Consider the following 27,755-nt stretch of genomic DNA (forward strand, 5'->3'; position numbering starts at 1 on the left):
CATATGTCCAAAAACCTATTGTTTTCCTTGGATCCACTTTGACGTTTTATACAAAACCTCTTCTTCCTTAAGTCAATTTGATCCTGCTCTACCCCAAACTGTGCCACCCACTCAGCTCAGCTTTCCATCGGGCAGGTTACCTTAAAAGACTCCACATCCTTGCTACAGAAAAATAATATTTATATACTGATCAAACATATGTAAAGAATATGAGATTCTCCAGTCTTGAGTGGTACATTGGCTCGTGTATGGGCTTAGAGACCCTCATGTTGGGATAGAGACAGTTACTGAACTTGGCTCTTCTCTTGGAAAGATGAAGCTCTTTAGTTTCCATCCCTCTAAACATCCTTTTTGTAAAAAGTAAGAACATCAGTACTGGTGTGCTTATGCTTGGTTGGATTGTAGTGAGTTTGTAAGGGCAATGAAGATTTATTTCTCCTATGTTCTGATGAGAGGTCTAGGCACGTTGTGTTTCAATTGTCACAATGTCCATTTTCTGTGTTTTGTTGTTGTGGTGGTGGTGGTGGTGGTGTTTGTTGTTGTTTTTATTCTCCATGTAAAAGTTGATGAGATAGGAATTCAGGGAACTCAGAAATGCATCATGCAACTAAGCTAGACTTTTGATATAGCTAGACTTGTTGGGTCATATGAACGGAAAACCTAGGAAACCGTTTGATGCAATGGAAATATATCTTGTGTTCAAATCCCAGCTAGAACATTTATGACTGTGTGAACTTGGGCATGCCACCGAGTTACCTGGGTCTCAGCTTCCTCATCGGTTACGTGGGCATGAACGATCTCCATTCCGCCTATCTTCCAATAATGCATGTGAGGCTCAAATAGATACTGTGTAAATATTCCGAGTAAGCTTTATATCCTATCCTTGGCTGAGCTATTGTGATGATGGTGATTGAGAAGATAATGATCCTCTGTCCTGTTGACTTACTGACCTCCTGTTTCCTCTGTTTATTTCTTCTGTCTCAAGCATTGAATTGCTTCAGGTGGAAAGGTAATGGTAATGTCATGGGTGTTGTTTAAATTATCATCTTCCTCTCTCTTCTTACATTTCCTCTTTCTTCCCTTAACTAGCTTCATCCTTGCATGTTCCAGTGTTCCATTTACTTTTTGATTTAACTAAAATGTGTTGATCATACACTCTGTGCGTGCCATTCTGTTAGTACTGGGCATACGGTGCTCTTTAAGACAGACCTGGGTCTTTGCCCTCGTGAGCCTTGCAATCCAGTAGTCACCAGGTCTCTAGCTCAGCCCTATATTTTTTAGGTTCCTGTCGTTCCAAAAATATCCTCCTTGCCTTTTTTTACTTTTACTTTTTTTCCCCCATTGATTCTGCCATTCTGGATACGAGATATTTCCTCCTACTTTAACGTTGTTATAGCTTTCCCACATATTTCACCACCCAGCTATATCTCTCCACCCAGCTCTTTCTTACTTGCCCTTCAACTCTCACCTTAGAAATCAGTTCTTCTGGGCCGAGCCCGTGGCGCACTCGGGAGAGTGCGGCGCTGGGAGTGCGGCAACGCTCCCGCCGCGGGTTCGGATCCTATATAGGAATGACCAGTGCACTCACTGGCTGAGTGCCGGTCACAAAAAAAAAAAAGAAAGAAAGAAAGAAATCAGTTCTTCTGGAAAGCCTTTCTTGATAAGCCCTGTAGTTCTTTATATTTCTCTTCTCAAGGAACATATACCATTGCACTGTAAATCCTTGGACTATCCTGTGACTCCTACCAGCCGGTAGCTATGGGGACACCTGGTCCATGTCTATCTTGTTCACCACTGTAGTCCCCCAAAACTAGGACAGTATCTTTCATCCAGAAGGTGCTCAACACTTAACTGCTGAAACAATTGCCTGAATATCATGTTCTTGCCTCTTTGAATAGTTCATTGCTCTTGCTTTCTGGCACTCTCTTCTAATTTCATTTCTTCCAAGTCCAGCCATAATTCATTTTATGACAACCTTTCTTTTTGAGCTGGCAAACTATTAGAGACTAAAACTTATGCAACACACAATGATAGACAAGGTCATATTTTATCATCTTTGCCTGTTGCAGTAACCAGATTAGACATCCTTCTACAAGGGAGGTGAATACAGGCCAACTGATATTTATCATGTCAAACACTTATTACAAAATCTGGAGGAAAAAGAGGGGAACATTAAAGATGTGTCGATGCATAAGACAAATATTTGCCCTTAAGAAGCTTACAATCTGAGTTTTGTGTGAAGAAATCGGATAATTAAAAATACACTCAAATATTTGGTTTTGTAAGTTCCTTATGAACCATGTGGTGGTGGTAGGTGTTGCTTTTTAAGTCACTGTGTCTTGTTTCCTCAAAGCCATGGGGCTGTTTAGGCTGTGTTTAGATATCTAGCTTTGGGAAGGAGCTGAATAATAATAATAAGGAATGTAGAGTACTGGCAGTGGGGCATAAACTTTCCTGATAGAAAAAATTAAAACGTGGTATGAGAAAAGATGATTCTAAATGGATACATGTACAAGACAATGGTGTCTACTTCTTCACTGATTTGTATCAAGAATGTGTACCTATCACTTTGCTAGAACATTTCATTATCTGAAACAATATCTCAATGGGGAGAGCATGTGATTCTCTTTTTAGCAGTATGACTTAATGCTCCCAATTTTCCAAATCTAGTGACAGACCTTTGGTGACATTCTTAGTGCGATGCTTTAGTCAGCAACATGCACAGAGCACTTCTATCCCTCTAGGCTACTTGGTTCTCTGCGTGTGTGTAGTGACCTTCTCTCTTACAAAGAAAGTTGTATCACACCAAATCTATCAATTTTCCACTTTAGAAGCAGACAGAGAATCCTCTGGATGGCTGTGATGGAATAGGTAACACAACAATATTATCCCAAATCATATCTGCAGGGTAACTGTAAGCAAGCTATTTAAGGGGACAGAATTCATCCCTTTTCTTTTGTGGATTTAGCTAAAGGTAGCAGTATTAGCAATGGTGCAAGCCATTTAAATTCATCTTAAATATGAATTTGACACTGATGTTACCCTGGTGGTGGTAGTAAGAATGTTTCCTCTTCCTTTCTTTAGAAAAAAGTGGGCTGGTGAAAGGAGATGAATTGTGAAAGTCTGTTCACAACTGAAGTTTACTCCATACTCAGGAGATGAAGAATCCTTACTGAATTATAATTTAAAATGCATTTGTCTGTTCCTTGCCTTATGAAAACAGTTTTTGCCAATGTTTATTTGCATGGTTTGATTTTCTGCTTATCTACCCGTCTGTCTGCACGACTATATTTGTGAGAATGGTGGGCAGCTCCAGCTGTCATCAGGGATAGGTGGCAATGGTGACGATGCGATATACTGATAACAAAATCCTAACAACGGCTGACCCTTCAGTGTACTGACTCTCCTTGTGTTTATGGCAATGCCCAGTGGTGGTCATATAATTTCAATTTTCTGGTTTTGACAGTACATTATAGTCATGCAAGAGGTGACCACTGGGGACAATGGATGAAGAGTACATAAGACCTCCCTTCACATTTTTTGAAATGTTCTGTGAATCTATAATTCTTTGAAAGTTAAAAATTAAAAATAAGATTAGGTTCTGGGGTCAGAAATGGATTGGTACAAACTTTACCACGCACCCTTGGGGTGGGCTCAGGGAATTTGCTTAGCCTCTCAAAGCCTCTCATCTATAAAATGAAGATAATGTTTGTGGCTACATCGTGGAGCTGTGGGTTGTGTTGAGGGAGTTGCATTTACAGAACATTTAGGGCAGAGGCAAGTACATGTGGGAGCCCTTCTAATTGCATTATTGATATTATCAGTAATGTCATCAGTAACATCATCATCATCATCATTAACATTATTAACCTACCTAGTTTGGGGGATAGCAGGAATAAGGTCCCATGCCTTTTTGGTAAACTCTACCTTTGCCCACAATATGTCAGGGAAATTTGTCAAAATTTCTCAAAAATATTTTGTGGTTGAATTTTCCCACCATCACTCTTACAAATATCACCTCTCATCTTAGGCCATAAAAAGATCAATTATAGATAATGAGAAGGACCTCAGTTTTGGAGAAAGACCTGGATTCAAGGTCTGGATCTGCACTCACTAGCTTTAAGACCTTTTGATTCCTTATCTGTGAAGTGGGAGTTCTAAAAATAAGCTTACTGAACTTGTATAGCTCCTGTGGAGATGATGTTAGATAACGTATATAAAGTGACTAACATTGTCTGATACATAGAAGGTACTCAATGAATAACAACTGCTCTGGCTGTTACGTTGTATTGATAACAGACAATAACAAGGCATTTGCAGCTAGTTCATCACATAGACAGGTGGAGTTCTATGCGGCATGGCTTTCCAACAAGAAACATTCAGTATTCTCATGGGAGCACTTTTTTCAGCAATGCAGAGAAACAGTGCATGGTTTTGACCTTGTTCTCAGTGTCCTGAGATGCTGATTGAGTTGGAGAATGTCTCAGTGATAGTAGGGATAAAGGGACTAGCTTGAGATTCACTTTTATCCAACAAAACATTTTGACTGCTTCTGTGTACATGTGCACATTTGTGCATCAGACACTCAGATGCTTGTGGCAACAGTGATGAAAAACACATCAGAGGAGGCTTCTGTACTCATGGAGTTTACACTCTAGTTGGAGACAGACATCAAAATGTGCATATAATGTTGAACTTTGACATGGCTCTTAAAGGACAAAGCAGGGTCCTCTGAGACCCTGAGGCAAAGGTGGGCTTATTGAGAAAACCCATCTCCTAAGTGCCTGATGCTGTTGGCTGTTAACTTCACATGCTCCTGAGGCTGCTAATTTTTTATGAGACAAGTGCATTTATTTCCCTTTGGAAATATCACCTCAGAAGCAACCATATCCAGGTCCCTGATTTGTACAAAGTGTCATAAATATTTGATTGTCACGAACTTTTAAGGAGTTGAGAAAAACAACCTCTACGTTGCCTTCTGTAACTCCAAATGGAAAATCAGGATGGAACATTTTGCAAACATGACACCTCATCGTTGTAAAGCCTGCCGCCCACCCAGCTGGTGCGTGTTTCTGGGGCTGGTGTTTGTCAGCTGTGGCATGATGGCTTCCATCTTTTCTCTCTGTGCTTCCCTGTCAAGGCCAGGCAAGTGCAGTAACACAGATTACTTTCACTAGAATCTGTGACATGGATTCTTGTTATCTTTGTTATTTGTTTGTTTTTGTGAATTGTGGCCTCAGGATAACTACAGAGTTCTTTGTTCAAGAGATGCTCTTCTGTAAGCTGGCATGGTTAAGGGATCTCAGGTTTGTGTGTTTACCTAAATGAGGTCCTATTTTAATTTATCTCCAGCTATTTAAGAATATAGAACATAGGAATGTGACAGATTTGGGTAATTACTACTTATTAGTTGTGTTAATATAAGCAAGTAACTCCATCTCCTTTGAAAAAGAGAATAACTGTATGTACCGTATCAGTAGGCAATGCTGCTTTGTTGAATTTTGTATCCTCAGTGCTTAAAACAATGATTAGTATACAGTTGGTGCTCAAGAAAAGGTTTCTCACCATCATCATCGCCATCACCATCATTATCATCAACACCATCTCCATTTCTATCTCAGTATGGAGTCAGTAACAGGAATTCTTTGACAAGACCAGATCAGGTTAAAATTCTGGTTCTCCTGCTTACTAATGTACCGGTTCCCATATATGAGGGCACTTCACAAAGTTCGTGGAAAGATTCACGTTATCTTTCAGTTCTATTTTTCTGTGAACTTTTTCAAGCACCCTTGTATTGGGAACTATTTTTTCACTTGTTTAAGCACCTCACTTTTCTTATCTGTGAAAGGGACCATCATGTCTACCTCATGGGGGACACTGTGAGTGTTAATAGCCAGACATAACAAGAGGTGAGAGTCCAACGCACCTTACTTCTCCCTGCATTCTCCAGAGGAGAATTTCCCTGGACTTCATGGGGAACCAATTTTATGCCCACAATGAGACATGAGGGCTTATAGAACTTTCTAGATTATAAAACACATTCCTGCCGATTTTCTCCCTACAGCATCATAAGAGTGTCACTGGGAAAAAGAGTATGTATCAGTATTTATATTTTATAAATAAGGAAACAGAGGCACATGAAGGTTAAATGACTTGCCAATAATTCCATCATTATGCTCCTGATTTCTCATTATGAGACTCTGACTCTACAGTCACAGTATTAAAAGATTAGCTGGTAACAAACCAGAAATTCCCTAACATAGTGTTTTTTATTTCCTTTATTTTAACTGCAATCCATGAAAGATTTTACGTTGCAACCCAATTCACCTAAGTAAAGGCTTCAGGAAATAATACTAACTGTTCTATACTTTTCCCACGTAATATAGTTTATTTCACTTAAAGGATGTTGGTGTGATGACACTTGGGGCACATTTTGACAGTTCTCATGTCTGAATCCCACCCTCAGAGATTCTGAGCAGTAGATCTGGGGCACAGCCCTGGCATCTGATTTTTTATAAAACAATACCCAAGTAACTCGCCCCACTGATTAAGAACCAATGTCCTATTGAATCTCTCTAATTGTTTGCACCCAAAACTCTTTTCTATATTTAGGTTGTTTGTTAGTGAGTATTTTTTCTATCATTCCCTAGAATGTTAGCACTTTCACCAAGAAATTTGTTTGTCTTGGTCTCTTTCCCAAGTTGAAGGACAGCAGTTTGGCTTTTCAGTAATCACTGAGGACAAGGAGATTATGACTCATGAGAATATTTGCTGTCCCCACATAGTGAGCTGGAGTCTTACAAGGAAGGACCTCTGGTCCTCTGTGGTTATGCAGTTTAGAGAGGGAAGCTGGCACATCTCCTTAAGGAACCTGAAAGGACTGCTTGTTTCAACCCTGACTACCTGCTGCATTGGAGATATCCCCAGGGTGTGATTGCAAGTAGAAATGTAAGCATGGCACAAGTACTGTTTACCCAGATTTTCTCTCCAACCTTGGGGAGATGGGAATTTTTTTAAAAAATCACCCAGGGGCTACCTGAACTGGTACCTGCAGGAAAACCATCAGGAAGGTTGAATTCTTCCAGGCAGCCTCTTCTGCCCTCACCTCCTCCTCTGTTATACAATTTAATTACAAGTTTAATCACCTCAGATAACCCATCCATTCCCTCCAGTCTTGCAAGATCTCTCTTCTCCTAGCAAGGAGTCTCAGAGATAAGCAGCTGTCCGTGGCCAGGGTGGATTGGACTCTTAAAACCTCTCCCTCAATGAGTGGCAAGAAACACATGACCAAATAAAAACTGAAATTGTTTTGACAGTTCACTCTGATTGTTGTCGTTTTAATAATAAAGGAAGAACAAAGTATTGACAGCTTTAAATAAAGAGGCTGCATTTGGCTCTGAGGTGGGGTTTCACTGGGGAATTTTTTGTACAAGGTTTTATTTTTGCTCATTGGGAGAGGAAAAACAGTAAGCAAGGAAGAGGGAAAAGTTTTTAAAAAGGAGAAAGCAAGACTCCTATACTTTTCCTTCATAGCGTTGATCACCGTTGGGATTTAGCGGTCATCTGTGGGTTTCTTTCTTGAACTCCTGCTGCCGTGCTTAACTACAAGATCTATAGGGAAGGGTCAGGTTGGGATTTCTTTTGCTATTTCACTGAATGTGAATGAATGAATTCGTTTATACAATGCCTACTATAAGCCAGGCCTCTTGTGTGTTTCCTTTCCTGTAATTTGATCCTCACAATGACACTGAAAAGTCACTCATCATTGTCCCCATGAAACTGAAGCAAAAAGTATTGGAACAACTTGTCTAAGATCACACAGCTAGTCGGCAAAGGAGCTGGATTTCAAAATCTCCTAAGTAATCATCAGCTACAGTATTTTAAGATCATTTCATAGTTAACCACAGTTTTACTATAAATTCTTTCTCTCTGATATCCTCACAGTATTTTTTTTATTTACCTATGGCCATCTCTCTCTCTCTCTCTCTCTCTCTCTCTCTCTCTCTCTCTCTCTCTCTCTCGGCATTCTTCATCACTAATCTATATCTTCTCCTGCTACCCCAATATATTCCCCCACCCCTCTTTTAAAAAAAAATAAGGTAGTAGTAAGCTCCTTGGTGGATTTTAAACTTGGCATACCATATATTTAGTTTAGTAATGAAAAATTCCAGCTCCAGGCAATGCACAGACTAGCATTTCTAATGTTTTTTAAACAGCTATTAATGTAGTCAAATGCCGTGGGTTTTTTTTTTTTCTTTTTCCTTCCCTCCTCCTCTATATAATCATCTGCTCAGTGGTGCACTCTGAAACTGAGAGCAGGAACCAGAGGAGGAGCGAGCTGTGATTGATGGGCGAGGCCCTGTTTGCAGAAAGAGTCCCATCTGGGGTTGGTTTAGGGAGCAGTCAGATGTTGAGGGGGAGGTCAGCCAGGCGGCCTCAGCCCCCCTCCATCGACACCCAGATCATCCACCCATCGCACGGCGTGTACACCCTCGCTCCTAATTGAGGCTTGCATTGGGCAGATGCTTTGTGGTGTGGGACTAGAACAGCTGCTAAGTTTATGGAGGAGAAAGGAAGCAGGATGGTACAGCAGGTATTTTTTTTTCCATTTAATTTTTCACTCAAAACTATGATTTGAATTAAGCTGAAGCCTTTCCTTGTGTTAAGCCTGTGTTCTCTGCAGTACGTAGTTTGCTTGAATCATGCCCGAGGAAAAAAGGAAAGGAGAGGAGTCTCAGTGGAGAGAGAGAGAGAGAGTGTGTGTGTGTGTGTGTGTGTGTGTGTGTGTGTGTGTGTGCACTTTCTGCTTGATGTGTGGAACTGAGCTGGTCTCAGAACCAGTAGGTTAATAGTGTAATTTTGCATTTTTCTTCTTTGTTTCAGTGCCCCTGGGGCGTGATGCAGATTAACTCATTTTAGTTCAGCAGAAGAGGATTTCTCTGAATATGCGCAATTTCTTGCCAGAGAAGTAGAGTAGACCATGCCACTAAACTAAAGTAAAACAAACTGTCAGCAACATTGAAAACTGCAGGCAATCACCAAGCATGGATATTTTCCTCAAGCCAGTCCTTGTTGGGGGTTGAGGTGGTCCTGTTGCAGGAGTCACTGATTTCCTTGGCTGTGTGGGTAGACACAATTGGCTGGCTTATTAGGTCTTCACAATTCCCTGTGCATTTCTTCATTATAAGGACTATGTTTAGGCCAGAAGAGGTTTTTCAGGGCCAGAAATAGACTGGGGACAAATAAATTTGAGAAGCAAAAGGGCAGGGGCACTAAAGAAGTTAGACTGTAAAGCTGGGGGCGTGTACACGCACAGGTGCACACACAGGAAAATACTTGATTATTCGAAAGTCCACCTTGGCAGCTGTGAAAGCAGGTGCTTTTGCCTCTCTGTTAAGGTAGTTACATTGAAAAGAATAGACCCATTTTGTGCTCTGCCACGTAAAGACTATTTCTTTGTTGAAAATGTGGTTTGCATTAGATTTTGAGCCAAAATATTCTGCAAAGTCTAACAGGCTACACCCTTTGTTCTCTTAGTAGTTTCCCCAAACTACTTGATTAAGTCACACTGGGCAATGAATGGGAGAAGGGGGATGTCTGAAAATAAAAGACTTGGATTTTTCTCTTGACTGTCTCCTGAGCCCACCTCAGAAAGAAAAGTAAGGGTGCAGTATGTTTCAGTAATCAAGGAAATTCTCTTTCATCAGAGGAGTGGCTCTCTGAAGGTATGTACACAACAGAGTCGACACACTATGCTAACAGTTAGATTATAGTGTTTGTCTTTAAAATAGCAATAATATCCTGGCTATTTCATGCTTCAGTAAAATATTTAAATTGAAATGACTTTTTTTTTTGCATTTAGGAATCAGACTTGGTTACATTTTAATAATCCTTTTGCTCTCAGTGAGCGGAGTGAAATCTACCCATTGGGGTGTCTTGGCTAATGACGGGGTTGCACATTATTATGCTGTTGTTGAGTTGTCCTAAATTGACCGAGAGTTTTGGTGTATGAGGAAAAGGAAATTTCTTTTGCATCTATCCTAATAAATGTTCTTTTTTTCAAGCTTCTACTCAGTTCTGTAGTGCCAACAGTGGGTTTTAAAATATGAGATCTTGTCTTCCCCCCACTCCCCATTTGTGCATTTAGCAGCAGCCCAAGAAAGTCCAGGCACTGAAAATTAAGTGTGCAAAAGCTCTTCAAGCATTGTGTACAAAAGCTCTTCAGGCACTTACTGGATGATGTGAGGGACACTTGTAAGACTGAGTCACCCTCCCCATCAACTACAGACACCCACAAGCACCCTGACTTTGCAAACATCAGAATCCCTCTGCTCATTCCACGTATTTAGGGGAAGGTGGAGGTTTGACACTAGAGTAGAAGAAAGAAGGCAGCTTCTGCAAATGAGGGAATGTCTAGCCAGAATGCTCCAAATAATTTTGCCCGTCCCTGTCACCTACATGAAGTTGGCTTCAGCTTTCAACCAGGAGCCTGTTCATGTGCCAGGATTTGCCGTGACCAGGAGTGGAAAGGGTGCCCTTAATGTTGATGTATTTTTCCAGAAAATACATTTCAGCCAAGTTAAGAATCCAGAAACATCACTAGGAAGGAAACGAAGACATCTCAGAAGCCATCTGAAGGTGAAAAATAATTCCATAGGAAGTACAATGATCTTAATTAAATATTAGCTGTAATTAGCCTAAAGTGCAAATGTTGGGAATAGTAATTAGGGTCTCTCTGGAATGGCTGTCAGTGTTAATAAGTAACTGTAGGGGGTCCCACCAACATCTGTTTGGAAACTCCAGGTACAGGATGAAATCTAGAGCTTCCTGTATCTGGATGTTCACAGTAGGCTCCTTAACTACTATTGGCGCAGCCCCTAGAGTGCGATGCCCTGTGTTTGCCAGAATGACACAAATCTTGGTACAGGTGGGTGGTTTTCCCTGGTTCTGTGACACCTACAGTTGGCCCTTGCCTTTCCTCGGTTCACCTCAGAGCATTCTGAAGCCAGGCCTCAGGCTTGAGATGGTACAGAGGCTTCCCAGGGTGTGTCCTACCTCTTGCCAAGGGCCACCCACCTAATTTGGCAAATGAAAATGCTGGTGCCTGACTTCCCTACAGGGGCAACACACCAACAGGTGGAAAACAGGTCTTGGGGCCATGGTGTATGTGATAGAGAGGGTTTGTTTATTTAAAAATGAGAACCAACTTCCCCACCAGGTTGTTCTCTTGCCAGATGGGAGATGCCTTGGTGCAGGATAGATACAGATTTTTGATTCAACTCCTGGCTTCCCTAAGAACTACCTGTGGCTGTGACCTTGCATAATTATTTCCCAGTTCTGGGCGGGAGCATTGTCGACTACAAAGTAAAGTGGGATTAGAGATGCCATGCATGCAAGGAAGGGATACTAGACCTCGCCACTGTTAACATTTGGAGCTGGATAATCCTTTGGAGGTGGGGGGGCTGTCCTGTACACTAGAGGGTGTTTAGCAGCATCTCTGGTCTCCACCCACTAGATACCAGTAGCACATCCTCCCTCAGTTGTGACAACTGAAAATGTCTCCAGTTATCGCCTAATGTCCCCTGGGTTGCAGTGATGTCTGTTTAACAATTACTGATGGAAAGCACCCAGCACAGTGCCCAGCACTCACTAAGTGGTCTGCTGAGCACAGGCAAGGAGAAAGGGGCTGCGTTTCTTATGGAGCATAGAAGTCTGAAGTTGTCACGGATCTTTGAAGCCCACTTCTGCTTGGCTTAAAGCCTGTGTGTGTCCACATGTGTGTCTACAAATCAAAGATCTGGTGACGGAGGGCAAATTCCAAAAGAAATTCTGACTCACTCTTTTTGTACTATCCTTAACACTGCCCATCTTCAAGATGAGCTGAGATCGCCCCTCCTTATTTTAGATGGAATACACACCCTTTCTCTCTCTTCCTGCTTCACTGACAGCTATATTTTCTGCCTAAGCTATTTATGCAATGATGGCTTCTTAACTTGTGTCCCCATATCTAATTATATTCTGCCTTAGTCATGAGAAAACTTTTTTCTGCAAAGGACCAAATAGTAAATAGTTTAGGATTTGTGGGCCATGCAGTCTCTGTCACAACTATTCAACTCTACTGTTATAGCACAAAAGCAGCCATAGGCAATAAGTCAACAAATGAGAATGGCTGTGTCCCAATAAAACTTTATTGACAAATAAAAGCAGTGGGCCAGATTTGCTGCCTGAGTCATTTGCCATTTCCTCTCCTACTCACCCCACCCCACTAATCTCCTACTGCCAGATTAAGCTTTATAGAGCCCAGAGTTCATTTTTCAGGCATATATTCATTTAGCAAATTATTATCAATGTCTGCCTTGCAGTTAGCAGGCTGCTGGTTCCTGGAGATGGAACAGGAAATGAATCACAGCACCCCAGACTCTGGGAGCTCACAGACAAATAAACAGGCAGCAACAGTGCTTGGGGTTATGTGACATGTGACCACAACCTTTGGTAGAGCATCGAAGATGGGCAACTGACCCAGTTTAAGAGTCAAGGAAGGCTTTCTGGAGGAGGCAGCTTTTGATCTTGACCTGAATAAGGACAAGACAGGCAAGGGAGTAGGGGAGCCTTTCCAAGCAGAGGGGGACAGTGAACGTGAAGACTCGATAGGGTTGACAAAATGGAACTCTACTTCTCCCTTAAGTGATCATAGGCTTCCTGAGGGCCAAGCCCTTCTTCTGATAGAGAGAGAGCTAGCAGGGAGATCCTAGCAGAGAGCCCTTGCTTTTTTGCCGGAGCTTGTGGGACTGATTCCCTCTTCCTGAGATTACCCCACAGTAATGAAAGGCCACCTGTGTTGCTGGGGAAAGCACTCATATTTTCTGGTGGAGGTAGAGGAGGGAACCCTTCGTCTTTGTGTGACCGTGTCTGTATCATTTGTTGCTTATGTGATCATTATGCACTCCCTATGAGGCCACACCTGGAGTTTTCACAAATCTATCTTTCAGTCCAGAAATGGGTCAGATGGAAGGTCAGAGAGACTGAAACAGACCTTTGGCCAGAAGCCGATTGTGACACAACAAATTTCCCTTTGGACAGTTCTCAAGATCTCAGCATTTCTGGGTCTTCTCATCAGCCATAGAAAAGTGTCATTGCTATGGAATATGTTCTTTGAATAGCCCAGGAAAAGAAGAAGAGGGTGGTTGAGTTATAAAGCAACAGAGGACTTTTTTTCTTTTTTGTATTAGTCAATGTCCTTTTGGTAGTTAAGTAACAGAAAAGCTAGCAAGAAAAAATACAACAAAGGGTACAAAGTTTCAGTTTTACAAGATGAATAAATTCTGGGGATCTAAGTACAGCAAGAGAATGGTAGTTAAAAATATTATATCGTATACTTGAAATGTGCTAAGATGACAGATCTTAAATTAAATCTCACCACACATGCGCGCACACGCAAATGGTAACTATATAGAGGTTTTAGATATGTTAATTAGCTGAAATGTTGTGATCATTTCACAACACATACATCTACCAAAACATTAAGTTATGTACCTTAAATACATACCATTTTTACATTAATAATATCTCAATAAAGCTGTTAAAAAGTAAGACATTTCCTGACTTGTGTAATTAAAACAAGCAGGGGTGCTACTAACTGCAGGTAAAGCTGGATCCAAGTTTTCAAATGATGTCACCAGGCCTCAGTTGAAACCTTTCTGTTTCTCAATTTCATGGCTCCATGTTCCCCTGGGTTGGCTTCACCTGTAGGCAGGTCGTCTTCAAGTGGCAGTTCTTGGCAGCTTCAGGCTTAGATTATTTTTGCAGCTGCCAATCACAGTGGAAAGAAAACTTCTTCCTCCAAGCTGAAGCAAAATTCCAGAGTAACTAGGACTCTGTGCAATGACTAGGGCTTACCTTACTAACTGGTTCACTAGTTAGATGGGCATGAACCAAATCTCTGTGATTGTGATAGCGGAACCTTCTGATTGCCCAGGCTGGGGTCACATGACTGTAGCTAGCAGTAACCAGAGGCTATATTCAGCTACATCTGCACCATGAGGCCAAAAGCAGGAGTGTCCCCCAAAAGGAAACAGGGGTGTTCTCCTTGTAGAAGCTGATAGGCAATGACAATAAATGCCCTCTGTGATTTCCCAAGGACAGACAGGGTTAACAATTCATATATAGCGATCCAGCCTTGGCATAGGCAGACACTCCACAGCCTCAAAATCTAGGGAGAAATGTTAGAGAGAGAGAGAGAGAGAGAGAGAGAGAGAGAGAAACATTTGTGCATTTTTGTTTCTAGTGGCACAGACATTTGGAGACATTAGTCTGGAGGAGGAAAGAGCCTGATGGGAATGTTTTCACTTGTAAAATGTTTTAAACTTATCCTAAGCTTAGCTCTCCTCAAAGTGTCATCTTTAACATTCTAATTAAGGTCTCCTCCAAACAAACGCACCAGCTCTGTGTGCAACTCTGAGAACAAAGTCCCCCCCACCTCCAGCCCCGTGTCATCCTGTTTTTGCTGAGCTCAGGTTGCTTTAGCACAAAAGGTTCTCAAATGTTGGTGGCGGGTACAGAGGAGATGTGAGCCCATTATACGAGGGCTTAGGTCATATTTAATTGACCACAGACAATAGGAGAGGTGGCTATTTGGTGTGCTTAATTCCTAAGCTTTTTTTCTCCCTCTCTCTCTCTCTTTCTTACCCTGCAATCCCATGTCTTGAGACCATGGAAAATTCGAACCTCTGGTTTACAGTTTCTTATGCCTTCTCTCTCTCTCTCTCTCTCTCTCTCTCTCTCTCTCTGTGTGTGTGTGTGTGTGTGTGTGTGTGTGCACGTGCGCACATAGGGTGGGAGAGTTTTGAGGGTGGAGGTGGAGAGAGAGAGAGATGTTTCCTGAAACGGAAGCATTTGAATTCAAGTTTTTCTTTTTTTAATTCTTTTGCCTTGACAGTAATTATCATACTGCCTGTTTTGCCTAGATCTGAAGGGTGAATTGTTATATAATACTCTGTGCTTATAAAAAAATAAATAAAATAAACCAAGGGGTTAAGGGGGAGAGGGATTGACTAATGAGGCTGAGCGTAAAGTCCAACATTTTGCAGAAATGCTTAAAATGGGAATATCACAGAGGACCGTTGTTGACCAAATTAGGCCCTGAATTTTTATTAGCTGCTTTATATTGGCGCTGGGAACACACACACACACACACACACACACACACACACACACACACACACACACACACACACACACACTCGCCTCACAGACATTGGGACCAGTAAAAGGACCCTCCCCCATCCCATTATGTGAGCCAAGTCACATAAAACTTTGATTAAATTCAAATGCTTATATGAACCTTCTCTCCTCTCAAGAACACACACATTCAATTTAATCTCTCTCGGCACTTTAAGTATCAAATCAAGGTTCTGCTGTCACTGTACACAACTAAATGCTCACAACTTCCAAAACGGGAATGAAATAAGAAGGATTTGCCAGAAAAACCCCATCCAGCAGGACAGTCTTTGAATATTAGGCTGGGTGACTTGGGGAAAGTGACCTCATCTTTCTGAGCCTCAGTTTCTGCATCTGTAAAATGGGGGTAAATGATGGTTCCTATTTTCTTGTAGGGTCTGGTGAAGATGACCTGGGATTGGTCCGTCAGAAGCTAGTAGCACTACGCTGGCACCTTTAAAGTGTCCGAGGAACAGGAATCCTTGGGTGTGGGGGGAAGGTTCTGCTTGCTGCTGCTCATGGATTTATCTTCCTCTCCCGCGTTTGATTTTTCAGGGTAATCAAGAAGCAGCAGCCGCCCCTGACACGATGGCCCAGCCTTACGCTTCGGCCCAGTTCGCTCCCCCTCAGAACGGCATCCCCGCGGAATACACGGCCCCTCACCCCCACCCCGCGCCAGAGTACACGGGCCAGACCACCGTCCCCGAGCACACGTTAAACCTGTACCCTCCCGCCCAGTCGCACTCCGAGCAGAGCGCCGCGGACACGAGCGCGCAGACCGTCTCCGGCACCGCCACAGTAAGTGGGCGCTTTCCCCTGGGGCTCGGCGGGTGCTCTCCAAGGGGGGCAGGTGCCCCCTAGCCCTGGGAATGACAGCGGGTCTCACCTCCATCCACCGAGGGACTCTAGCGAGCAAAGCAACGCCTGAGCCCGTCATCATACCAGCTTACCTAAGTTACCTGATCCACCTGCATCCTTTCCTATTATTGATTCAAATCAACGCATATTTCATGAACTGCATGTATGTGTAAAGGCAAGCATTCGTGTCTTTTCTAGTTCTGTAGTTTTGCTGTTCCAGAATGTCATCCTTATGAATTCTTTTTTTAAAAAGTTTTAATGGCCTTTACATACCATAAAATTCACCTGTTTTAAGTGAACAATCACTGATTTTTAGAATATTTACAGAGTTGTGCAACCATCTCCAAAAACTAATTTTGGAGCATTTCCATCACCCTAAAAACAAATCTTGTAGCTGCCCATTTGCAGCTACTCCACATTCCCACTCCAAACCTCTGAGTTCAGCTTCTTTAACTTCGCCTAATGCTTTGAGAGTCATCCACGATGTCGTGTATATGCTTCTTTTTTGTTGCTGGGACATAGAGTAGGGAGACGTGTGGACTACAAGGGGTGGCACAAGAGAATTTTGGTGGGTAAGGGAACTGTTCTGTATCTTTATACATCAAGAAGAGTGGATTTCATTGCATTCAAATGGATGAAAAACAATCAAGCAAACAAACAAAAGACCATTTTATTACCACCATAAAAGAAAACTAGTGTTATTGGCCATTAATCAACGATAACCTAAACAAAAATAATTATATCAAAATTACACAATGTTCGTTTGTGTACTGCCTAAAATAAACGTGTATACCACAGGACCTATAGGGACTGCATTCAAGAAAACTTGTTCTGCAGGATTTTTTAGAAGATTGGGCACATGGAGCGTCTAGTCTAGAACATTCTGTAGGTGCAGGCAATTGTGCCTTTCCCCCCAGTCCTCTAGCCTCTGGAAAACCAGTATTTGTGAAAAAGTTTGTGAGTTTGAAGTGTGATACATCTCCTGTAGTAAAAGCAACTGTTGACCAACTTTGCTACTTGTTACCTTGTTCATTTGGAGGATAATTTCGGAGATTTTAAAAATCAATATACACTTTGAAATTTTCTTTTGTTTTTCTCCCTTTTTTATTTATTGTGGTAAAATACATGTAACATAAAATTTACCATTTTAACTGTTTCAGCATACACAATTCAGTAGCATTTAGTACATTCACAGTGTAGTGCAACCATTATCTAGCTCTAGAATATTTCCATCACCCCAAAGGAAACCCCATACCCATTAAGCAGATACTCCCCCTTTCCCCTCCCCCATTCCCTGTCAACCACCTGTCTGCTTTCTGGTATGGATTTGCCTTTTCTGCATATTTCATAAAAATGGAATTCTAAAATATATGGCCTTTTATGTCTGGCTTCTTTCACTTAGCATAATGTTGTCAATGTTTATTCATGTTGAATATTCCTTTGTATAGATAGACCACATTTTGTTTATCCATTCATCCACCAATGGACATTTGGGTTCTACCTTTTAGCTGTTGTGAACAGTGCTGCTGTTGCCTTTTTGTATTCGTCTGCTATACCTCAGGTATGGGCTCATTAAATGGGTTTGCTGGTTTAGCAGGTGATTTTTGTTGTGTTAGTGACCAGGCGATTAACAGATTGTAGCGAACAGATCGTTGTTTATGGTTGGTTGGTTATTTTGTGTAAATCAACAGTGGTAGGACCAGGATAGGTTGTTTTTGGAATAAAAAATGCTCCAATCAGACATTATCTATTAAGCTAACTACTGTGAAAGTTTCATTCATTCATTCATTCATTTACAAATATTTATTAAGAGTCTACTAGGGTCAGGAATCATACTCAGTGGTGTGGTTGAACCAAGCAGACATGATCTTTCTCTCTTGTAACTTAGTATGAGAGGCAGAGTGAGCATGTGACAAACAGCTCTAGAACTACAAGTTATGATACATGCTCTTAAGGAAAATACAGGTGCCATGGGAAGATAAAAAACAGGGGTTCTACCTGCAAATGGGTAGTCTGGGAACATTTCTTCAAGGAGATGATATTTAAGGCAAGAAAACAATGTTCTCCAGTCAAAGAGGACATCAAAGTCAATGGTCCAGAGGTTGAAAACAGCCTGGCTCAAAAGAAGCCAGTGTGTTTAGGGCACAGTGAAGGGAATTTGGGGGTACAGTGGCAAATGATTTGAGCAATCATCAAGGATTATATATCCTGCAGGCTTGGTGGGTCAGTAAGAGGTTGGAAATCCATGTTAGGAACAATGGGAGCTCACTGAAAAGATTTAAGCCAGAAGAGTTATAAAATGAGATTTAAAAAGAAAGGGTTAATGATGCCTCGTGTAAAGGAAATCCTAATCCAATTGGAGAGCTGTGATGCTCAACGTCCTTGCCCTGTAAACAGAACACTTTAGACATCAACACAGTTTAATTTAAATAGCATGTTGGGTGTCCACAGTGCCCCAGGCACTGCCGTGAGATAAAACAGTGCACAGATAAGCTTTCTTCCCTTGGAGAGATTTTGGTCCACTAGAGAATATAGGATCTGTGTTCTGTTAATTATAATAATGGGCCAAGTTCTGGGGTATGGATTTTCAAGGCTTTAATGTACTATGATGATGACAGGAGAAAACACTTTTGGAGACATCTACCTCAAAATCGTGGTCAGAGGGTTATACATAAGAGAGTGTTCTGGTTATGAGTAACAGAAAATTCAGCCAGAAAAGTATTGACTCATAGGACAGAAGGTCCAGGAGGTGGGTTGATGTTAGACATGGCCTGGTTCTTGGCACACATCCATCAGATTTCAACAGCATCTATCCCTGGCTTTACTTCCTTGCACTCACCTCTGTTCTCTGGCTCTGTCCCTGCAAGTTCGACCTTTTGTCATCCCAACCCACAGCCCAGTGAAAGGCTCTGGGATTCATCCCATGCAAGCCCTGGGAATGCCTCTCTTTCCCTGGCTTAAATGGCACTATCTTCATTAAGTGGCTGAAACTGGGATTGGGTGTCTCAGCCCTGGGCCACTGAGTCACTCCATACCCAAATACATGGAATAAGGACCGTTGCAACAGAGTCAATGATAAGGGGCCTTCAGAACAACTCCTTAAAGGTACCACATGGACAGAAACTGGTCAGAGAAACTGTATGGAGAGACAGTTGTCTGGAGAGGCTTGAATTGATATGTTTGACAAGTGTAGAGAGTAAAGAAGAGGATGAGGAGAGAGCATCAGAAAGCTCCCCAGTGTTGGGGTTTGGAGAAAAAGGAGCTATTTTATGAGGAATAAATGGGGTATTCAGATTGGGGTTGAACCAGGTGAGTGTGGGCCATGGAAGCCTGGAGGGTGTCTGCTGAGAAGACATTATTGAAGCTGGCAGTTTGGACATTGCCGAAGACCCAGGAGAAAGCAGTTTTGTTAGAGTGCTGGGGAGAGGTGCCAGGGAGCCAGGAGTCAGGGAATAAGTGGAGTGTATTGGAGTTGTGTACACTGCCCATCATACACATTTGGAATGAAGAGGAAAAAGAAAAGGTAGCAGCTAAGAAGCAAAGAGGTCAGAGAATGCAGTTTGTAGGATAGTTGATTTAGGTTCACTGACTGATGCAGGAAAGAAAGTGACAAAGTGTTGCAGAGAAAATGAAAAAAGAAAAGGACCAAGGCTGTTCAGATAGGGAGCAGGTAGTCTAGGAAAGGAGTACTTGAAGTTTTTAAAATATATTGACATATGATTGCTGTATAATAAACTGTGCAGATTGAAAATGTACAATTTAAGTTTTTACAAATGTACATACATGTGGAACCATTACTGCTATCAAGAAAATGAACATATTCATTATCCCCAAAGTTTTCTTTTGCCCTTTCATAATCTTTCCCTCCCCATCCTTTGCCTTATTCCCAGGCAACCAACTGATCTGCTTTCACTATAGCTTAGTTTGGGGTTTTTAGAATTTTATTTCAATAAATCAAACATCATGTGCTTTTTTTGGTCTGGCTTCTTTCACTCAGCATGATTGAGTTTAGATTCATCCATATTGTTGTATGTGTCACAGCTCACTCCTTTTCGTTGCTGAGTAATATTCCATTGCATGGATATGCCACGATTTGTCTCTCTGTTTACCAGTGCATGAGTGTTTGGGTTGTTTTCCATTTTGGGCTGGTCACTAAAAATAAAGCTGCTGTGAACATTTGGAACCACTTTAATTTTGAAGCAGAAGAGAAGGAAGATTAACTGTGTGAGGACAGAGAGAAATCTTGAAGTCAAGTGTTAACATGAGGAGTTCACTCTACATTGCCTCCATTTTCTTATGTAGGAAGGTGCTTTCATCTACTGACGAAGAGTGAGAAATGTTTGGAAACAAGGAAAGGATTCTGGAACTTGGGCAAGCATGTCAGGAGTCTGCCTCAGACAGTTCCTGGGGTTTCTGAATGTCAGTGGGTGCCTGAATTTGGAGAATATGAACGTGTGGTGAAGCTGGTTAGCTGACTTCTTTGTCCTCTTCAGCAACGTTAAAGAGGGTTTTAAAGGAAAGATAGTCATTATACGCTGGAGCTGGTGAGCTTTGTGGCTAATCCTGAAGGAAGTTTTGGAACTTATATTCTTAATTGGTGCTGGGGAAGTACAGGAATCATAAGAGGGACCATCTTGTCTTCTGCTACACATGATTACATACATATACTTATCTCTTTGGTCAAAAAGGAAGAGGCTTCGGCTATCCATGACCTACTTTTAGTTGTCATTTTCTTCTCTGGATCAGGAGAACATTGTCTATGATGTATTTACTTTCTCATTGTCTCTGCCTCTTCATCCATTTACGGAGTGTCCCTTTTCTTCACTCCAGGTTCTGAATTTCCTATGAAAGGAATTTAACCTCAAAGTAAGACATAATCATGGTATTCCCAATCCTAGATACATGGTCCTGTGTTAGCACCAAAGTTGGTAGAACACCTAAGTCATTTCCCACAGGATAGTGTTGTACTTGGAATAGCTCTGTCTTTTGACATATGTATCCATGGTGCTTAATGTCATTCTAAGGCCATTGTAGAGGCCATTATTTCTTGAGAAACTAACTGGATTTGGGTAAGAGAAAACACTCATCCATCTGGTGGGCTCCAGGAACATCTAATATATGCACATGATTTAACACAAAGTGCAGAATCTGTAAAAAGGAAGCAGACTTCACCCAGGGCTCCCAACCAGAGCTAAGTAAAATACAGACAGAAAACACTTACCAGGTCATCCTTTTACTTCCCCAAGGACTGAGATGAGTCCCTGCAGGACATTTTTTCTGCTGAATTTCTATTTAATGTAAGCCTCCAAACACATCATGGATCACTGTGCTGACAGAGCCAATACTGTATTGTATTCGATACTGCTCCTGACAAGGTATTTTACTCTTGACATATTATAATTAGGGATTTGCAAGTGGTGAATTCTCCATGTATCTCCAATAGCAACTTAACTTCTATTTTTAACACCTCTGCAGTTTGTTTAAACGTCTCCCACCACTTTCTCACTAGCACTGAGCCCTAATGGGAGAAAGAATGTAGGTACAAGAGCTAAGTCCCCGAGCCCTGGGCTCTATTGACAGGGAGAAGAGTGGTTGAAGGTTCTTTAGCCTCAACTGCTTCCTGCTGGAGTGTTAACTGTGTCTCCACATTTTGTTAAGACTGAGGAACGTAAGATATTGGTTGGTGATGGTAGCTTTTTCTTAACCCTTTACATGCTAGCTGATTTTGAAACCAGTTAAATAGCTAAAGTATGGGGAAAATGTGCTCAGTGCATTCATTTTTGTTAACTAGCTATTATTATTATTATTATCATTATTAAAATAACTCAGGCTTGTTGTTAAAAAAAAGTCAAATGTTACAAAAGGATATGAAATGAAAACTAAAATTTTCTAATACCCACAACCCCAGGTCTTAGTCTCCATGCCAGAAACAACAGTTACCAATCTCTCATATTTCCTTCCAGAAGTGTTTTATGCAAACATATGTGTGCTTCTCTGTCTCTATTGCTATCAATATCACTATTGATGTCCTTCCGATATCACTGTCTCTATCTCTCTATCATCTGTCTCTAATTCAATCTTTATATCTTCTAACTTCTCACTAGTTCCATTCTCAAAATAAAAGAACTGAAATCTACTAAGTACCCACTCTGGTACCCTTTATATCTGGGAGATCATTTTATTTTTTGTTTTGGCAGCTGGCTGGTATGGGGATCCAAATCCTTGACCTTGGTGTTGCAGTACTGTGCTCTAACCAAGTGAGCTAACCAGTGAGCAACCCGGGAGATCATCTTGTATCACAGTTTGAGATCCTACTCATTCATTTTCATGTCTGTCTGTGCATTCCTACATACGGAGGTATCTCACTGCTAGAATCTAGAATGTTTCTGGGATTCATCTTGTGCTGCTGTTATTCTCAGTCAGGCCACAGTGAAGAACTAGATGCCAGTCTTGCTGTCCATTTCTGTGTGTCTCTGTGTGTGAATAGTTAAAAGGTGCATGGATTTAAGACATGGACATTGATCAATTACCCTACAGTGAGCCTGAACCAATTTGCACCCCCATGGGCAGTACCTGAGAAGGCCTGCTGCCCACAGCCTTGCCCAACATGGTGTACCAGCCAACTCTTGACTCATGGTCATTCTGACTCTGTGTGCTTGGGTGTGGCTCTTTCTCTCTTCGACAAAAGAAAGTATTATAGGATTTGTCTGGAGTCAGGGAGAAGAAAAAATAAAGTGTACTATTACTGATAAAGTGCTGCTATCTTACACAGATCATGCTAGGTACTCTTTCAATCCTCATCCTGCTTTGTTCTCACACTAAACCTTTTTTTTTTTTTTTTTTTTAATTTTATTTTGTCAATATACATTGTGGCTGATTATTGCTCCCCATCACCAAAACCTCCCTCCTTTCTCCCTCCCCCCACCCAACAATGTCCTTTCTGTTTGCTTGTCGTATCAACTTCAAGTAATAGTGGTTGTTATATCTTCTCCCCCCCCCCCTTTTTTTTTTTGTGTGTGTGTGTGTGTGTGTGTGTGTGTGAATTTATATATTAATTTTTAGCTCCCACCAATAAGTGAGAACATGTGGTATTTCTCTTTCTGTGCCTGACTCGTTTCACTTAATATAATTCTCTCAAGGTCCATCCATGTTGTTGCAAATGGCAGTATTTCATTCGTTTTTATAGCTGAGTAGTATTCCATTGTGTAGATGTACCACATTTTCCGTATCCACTCATCTGATGTTGGGCATTTGGGCTGGTTCCAACTCTTGGCTATTGTAAAGAGTGCTGCGATGAACATTGGGGAACAGGTATACCTTCGATTTGATGATTTCCATTCCTCTGGGTATATTCCCAATTTAAATGGCATTAATACCCACATTTTACGCTGGGGGAAGTAAAGGGACAAAGAGCCTAAGACGTCATGAGTTTGGAAGTAGTATAGTTGAGATTCTCGCACATGTCCCCCTGATGGGTGTCAATATCAGACTCTTACCCCAATCTGCAGTTGTCCTCTGCAGGGTCTCTTGGCAGATGGTTTAGAAGACCAGTGCCTGAAGCCAGAGCAATAGATCTAGAGTTCTCCCCAAGGCTAGTTTCTTTATCCCTGCTGTCTAATTGAGATAAGAGAACATGGCTCTGGATTCACCAAGATTTGACCCTCTGTTCCACCACTTACAAGCTGAAGAATCTCAAGCTGGTCATTGGACCCTTCCTCCACCATGTCCTCCTCCTTCCTCTTCCCTCTGCACAACCACCAGACGATGGGTTACTGAACACAGAGAGTTCCTTTCCTTTGTGGAGGACTTTAGCTTCACATACTTACGCTGAAAGTTTGGCAAAATCATTGAAGGATGCCATGTCTAAAAATAAGGTGAGGAGCTACATAAAAATGGGAAGTAGGGAATAATAGTCTCAAAAAAATAATTTTTATTCAGTAAGTGTCAGACTATGTTCTAAGCACTTTATGTGCACAATCTCAAGTAATCTTGAGCTTCCCCACCAAAAAAAAAAAAAAAAAAGTGTTTATGAAGTGTTATCACCCCATGTATAGATGCAGAATCTGAGGCAAGTAACTTAGTGAAGGTCATTGTTGCCAATAAGTAGAAGCTAGAGGTCAAAACCAGGCATATCAGACTCAAGACCGAAATTCTTAAGGGCTAGAAGCCCAGAAGGCATTCCCCAGGCATGCCTGGGCACACACTGGACTCCTCTGAATGGACTGCTGTTGCAGAAAGGAATGCTTTGCGTGGGAAGGACACACTTCACCCTGCAAGGGGCCCCAACAGACCCGAATATTTTCAATATCACAGACTTAGAGTGTGCTCTTGTTTGAGACCTGTGCCTTGAGCAAACTCCAATAACATGTTTCGGTGGCTTCAAAATTGTCTTTTCAGATGACAGTGTGGCTGAGCTGTTTTGTCAACACCAGTTCTATTTTCCTAAGAATCACATTTAACTTAAGGACACAGGTACAGTCTCTTGTTTCCTCCTCAGCCTAAGTGTTATGCTTCTGTCTCCTGCTTTGGAAAAAAAGGCCCATAGCTTTCAGGATAAATTAAAGGCTGTCATTACTCAATGCCAGGGCCATTTGGCTTTTCTAAAACTCCTGCTTATCAAAGAGTGTCCAGTCCTGGTGGGCCAGAAGACATGGCTGAGCCCAACTTAGGATAAGTCTGAGGGGAGCAGGCAGAGCTCTGAGCATCAAAGACTGTGTGTCTAAGGTGCTTTCGTAGAACTGGGCTTCAGCCTTGGATTCGGGCAAAACTGAAGGTCCTCATGACAGATCAGGACAAAATGGCACTGGATAAACATTCTCAGTCATTATCAGGAGAAGCAGAATGGAAACTAGATAAAGAGTTCAGAGTTCCTGTTCCAGTTCTGACTCAAAGTGGAATCACAGGCACATTTCATAACCTTGTGACAAGTTTTGTGTGTAATCCCAAGGATATTTTGCTTTGGCTAAATGAGTAAAACTCAGGTATGTTCTGAGGCTTTGATTTAATGTTTCTTTGGGGGCACTTTACTGACATATTTCTAGTGCAAGTCTTGCACCATCTGGAAAGTTTCATCTTGACTTTCTCTTCATTTGGTGCTTTGTGCTTATTCATGCCTGTATTCGTTGTCATCAATTTACCCTTTCAGGATGACTAAGCAGTCTCTATTTTTGATTAAGATGTTAATCTCTGAGCAAGAATTAACACAGGGTAATTTTAAGTCATTGGGGGTAATGATTGGATAATTTGAAGATGAAGTGGGCTGTCCAAGAGCTGTCCAAAGGACTGATTTAGGTTTTTGCAAAACCTGATTGCCACTACATAGTTCATAGCCTCATTAGGCAGTTTTGTTGCCTTTGTTTGTTTGTTTTTAAATGAACTTAGGAGCAGGCATCATTTTGTGGACAGTATTTGAGTCCCTCATTAGCCAGTCATCAGTTCATGCCATTAACTCACGGCCCTACATTTTTAGGTTTATAATGACTTCATATAAATTCTGTGCTTTTTGAAGACGTTGGCTACTCTCTGCTACCAGAAGATTTGGGAATAGTTCAATCTTCTGATTCAATCTTGGAGTGTTACAGTTGGAAGTAACTGAAGAATTCACCTAGTCTAATCTTATTGTACAGATCTTAAAAGATCACATAAGTTAGGGGTTCAAAACTCAAATACTTACAGGTCTAGGCAAGTAATGTGTGCTTGAAAGAGATCAGTTAATGGTAGAGACATAGGTAAAATAAATAATTAATTTTTCCATTAATATAGGAGTGGTAAAATCACAGGCATGATGCCATGTGACCCTTTGGTGGGGACCCTGTTATAGTTCAGAGGACACATGGTCTGTCCACAGGAAGTGGTTCCCTATTAGTCCATCCAATCGCTGCCATTATGGATTTCTAACCCACTATTGTAATATCTTTTTTTTTTTTTTCCTCTAGAGTAAGCAGCAGTTTGGATTTTTATGCGTTCTCTTGTTCACTCCTGTTTCACTCATTTTTATCTGGCCGGCCTCTGAAGATACTGAGTTTATAACTCCTGATTTAATCTTGGGACTCTAATCTTTTTTTTTTTTTTTATAATAAAAGATAAAATTAGGAACTTTAACCCTTCCAGGGAGATGGTATTTCAGGTGTGTACAAAAGACATCTTGTGTGCTTCAGCGTGACAGTGCAGAGGTTTATAGATTATTAGAGATTGAAATGACCATCTGGTCACCTGCTTCATTTATGAATGGTGCTGAGGCTCAGAGAGGGAGAGTGACCTCCCTGAGTCACACAGTGTCACAGCAGAAACCAGAATAGGCAAGTCCTAAAAGAAAATTCCCACTGCACCTTGTCCCACCCTGTGTATTCTATTTGCTTTGACCATCCTTTTTATGTTTTCTGTATTTTGTAGCAGTCTTCAAAATTTGTTTACCCAGGCTTACAAAGCCTGATGACACTGCTTTTAGGAGCATGTCAAGCTATACAATTCAAGGCTCCATTTCTCTTTGATATTCTATTTTGGTTTCTAGCCAGAGATTTCAGTCACTAGTGGGCCTTATTCCCACAAAGGCTTCCAGACTTCTAAAAAGAGTTGTTATTTTATCTAGTTCTCTCATACTGATCTCCATGCTTCTGTCAATGGGGCTGCATGAATTCAGTAGTGTATGCATTTCTGCTAGCTCCAGTCCCAGTCACTCCTGGATCAGGACACTCTAACTAGGGAAACTGGATTTCTACATTTACATCTTTGAAGAATATGGAGACTGTCAAATTGTCAAGTGATAGCCTTTGATGTAGAGCTAGGTCCGAGTCACCGCATAAGCTCTGTAGGAGCTCAAAAGCTAGATTTTTCCTCCTGTAGAAGAGTAACAAGATTTTCATGAATCAGGTGAGCCATGCAGCATGTAGATCCCATGGAGATTCTCATGGGCTCTCTGACTTCTGGGCTCCAGAGAGGTTATTACCACCTGACATCAGGAACAGAATGTACCCGTGCTTGAGGACCTGACTTTTATGCAATCTCCTCATCCTTGGGATGAAAGCTACATGGGCAAGTTTGTTCTCTAATAAACCAAGGTTTTCAGACTGTACAGCTCAAAACAAACCAGGCCATGAGGTCCAGTGTGATTTAAAGGCATAAGTGTTGCAGACTTGTTTTGGAAGTGAAAAGGCAGTTTTCTTGTTTAAAAAAAAAAAAATGGGAGAGTAGCAAATTATACAATTCAAAGAGTACAGGCTGCTCTGGTCTTTTAAAAGGAGGAAATGTCAATGTGCATCCTAATCAGCAGGCGAGAAAAACAAATAGAAACTGTTTGGGCTGAAAGGAAAAAAATAAAAGAGGAAGAAACTATCCTTGACTGATAATGTGTGGATAACAATAACTAGCATTTGGTGAGCTCATACTAACCACCTGGTGCAGTGGTGCTACAAGCTTTATTTGCCTGATTTGAGTAACTCTTCATAGCACCCAGAGGAGGAGAGTACCGTAATTAACCCTTTGTTGTCTAGGTGAAAAAACCAGAGCATAGAGAAATAAAGGAGATTGCCCAAGGTCACGAAGCTAAGGGCCAAGCTGGGATTTAAAGGCACAAGGGGCCACTCTCTTACCCAGTCCTTGCTGGGTCTTCCACGAGCCATTCACTACACAGAACATTTTTTTCACATAACCCATCATGGTATAGGTGTTATGATGCCAATATT

The 27,755-nt window shown here is 41.5% G+C and overlaps 1 protein-coding gene across 4 annotated transcripts in view; it reads left to right on the forward strand.

Annotated features, from left to right (window-relative positions):
- The window catches only part of RBFOX1 (RNA binding fox-1 homolog 1), a 342,829-nt gene that overhangs the window by 150,925 nt on the left and 164,149 nt on the right, over positions 1-27,755 (forward strand). For all 4 annotated transcript variants that reach the window (XM_063100620.1, XM_063100621.1, XM_063100622.1 and 1 more), the window contains exon 2: positions 15,772-16,014. In XM_063100620.1, coding sequence (XP_062956690.1) covers positions 15,772-16,014 — 243 coding nt within the window. The remainder of the gene's footprint in view (positions 1-15,771; positions 16,015-27,755) is intronic.

The sequence above is a fragment of the Cynocephalus volans genome, chromosome 6 (genome assembly GCF_027409185.1).
Source record: "Cynocephalus volans isolate mCynVol1 chromosome 6, mCynVol1.pri, whole genome shotgun sequence".
Taxonomy (NCBI): Eukaryota; Metazoa; Chordata; class Mammalia; order Dermoptera; family Cynocephalidae; genus Cynocephalus; species Cynocephalus volans.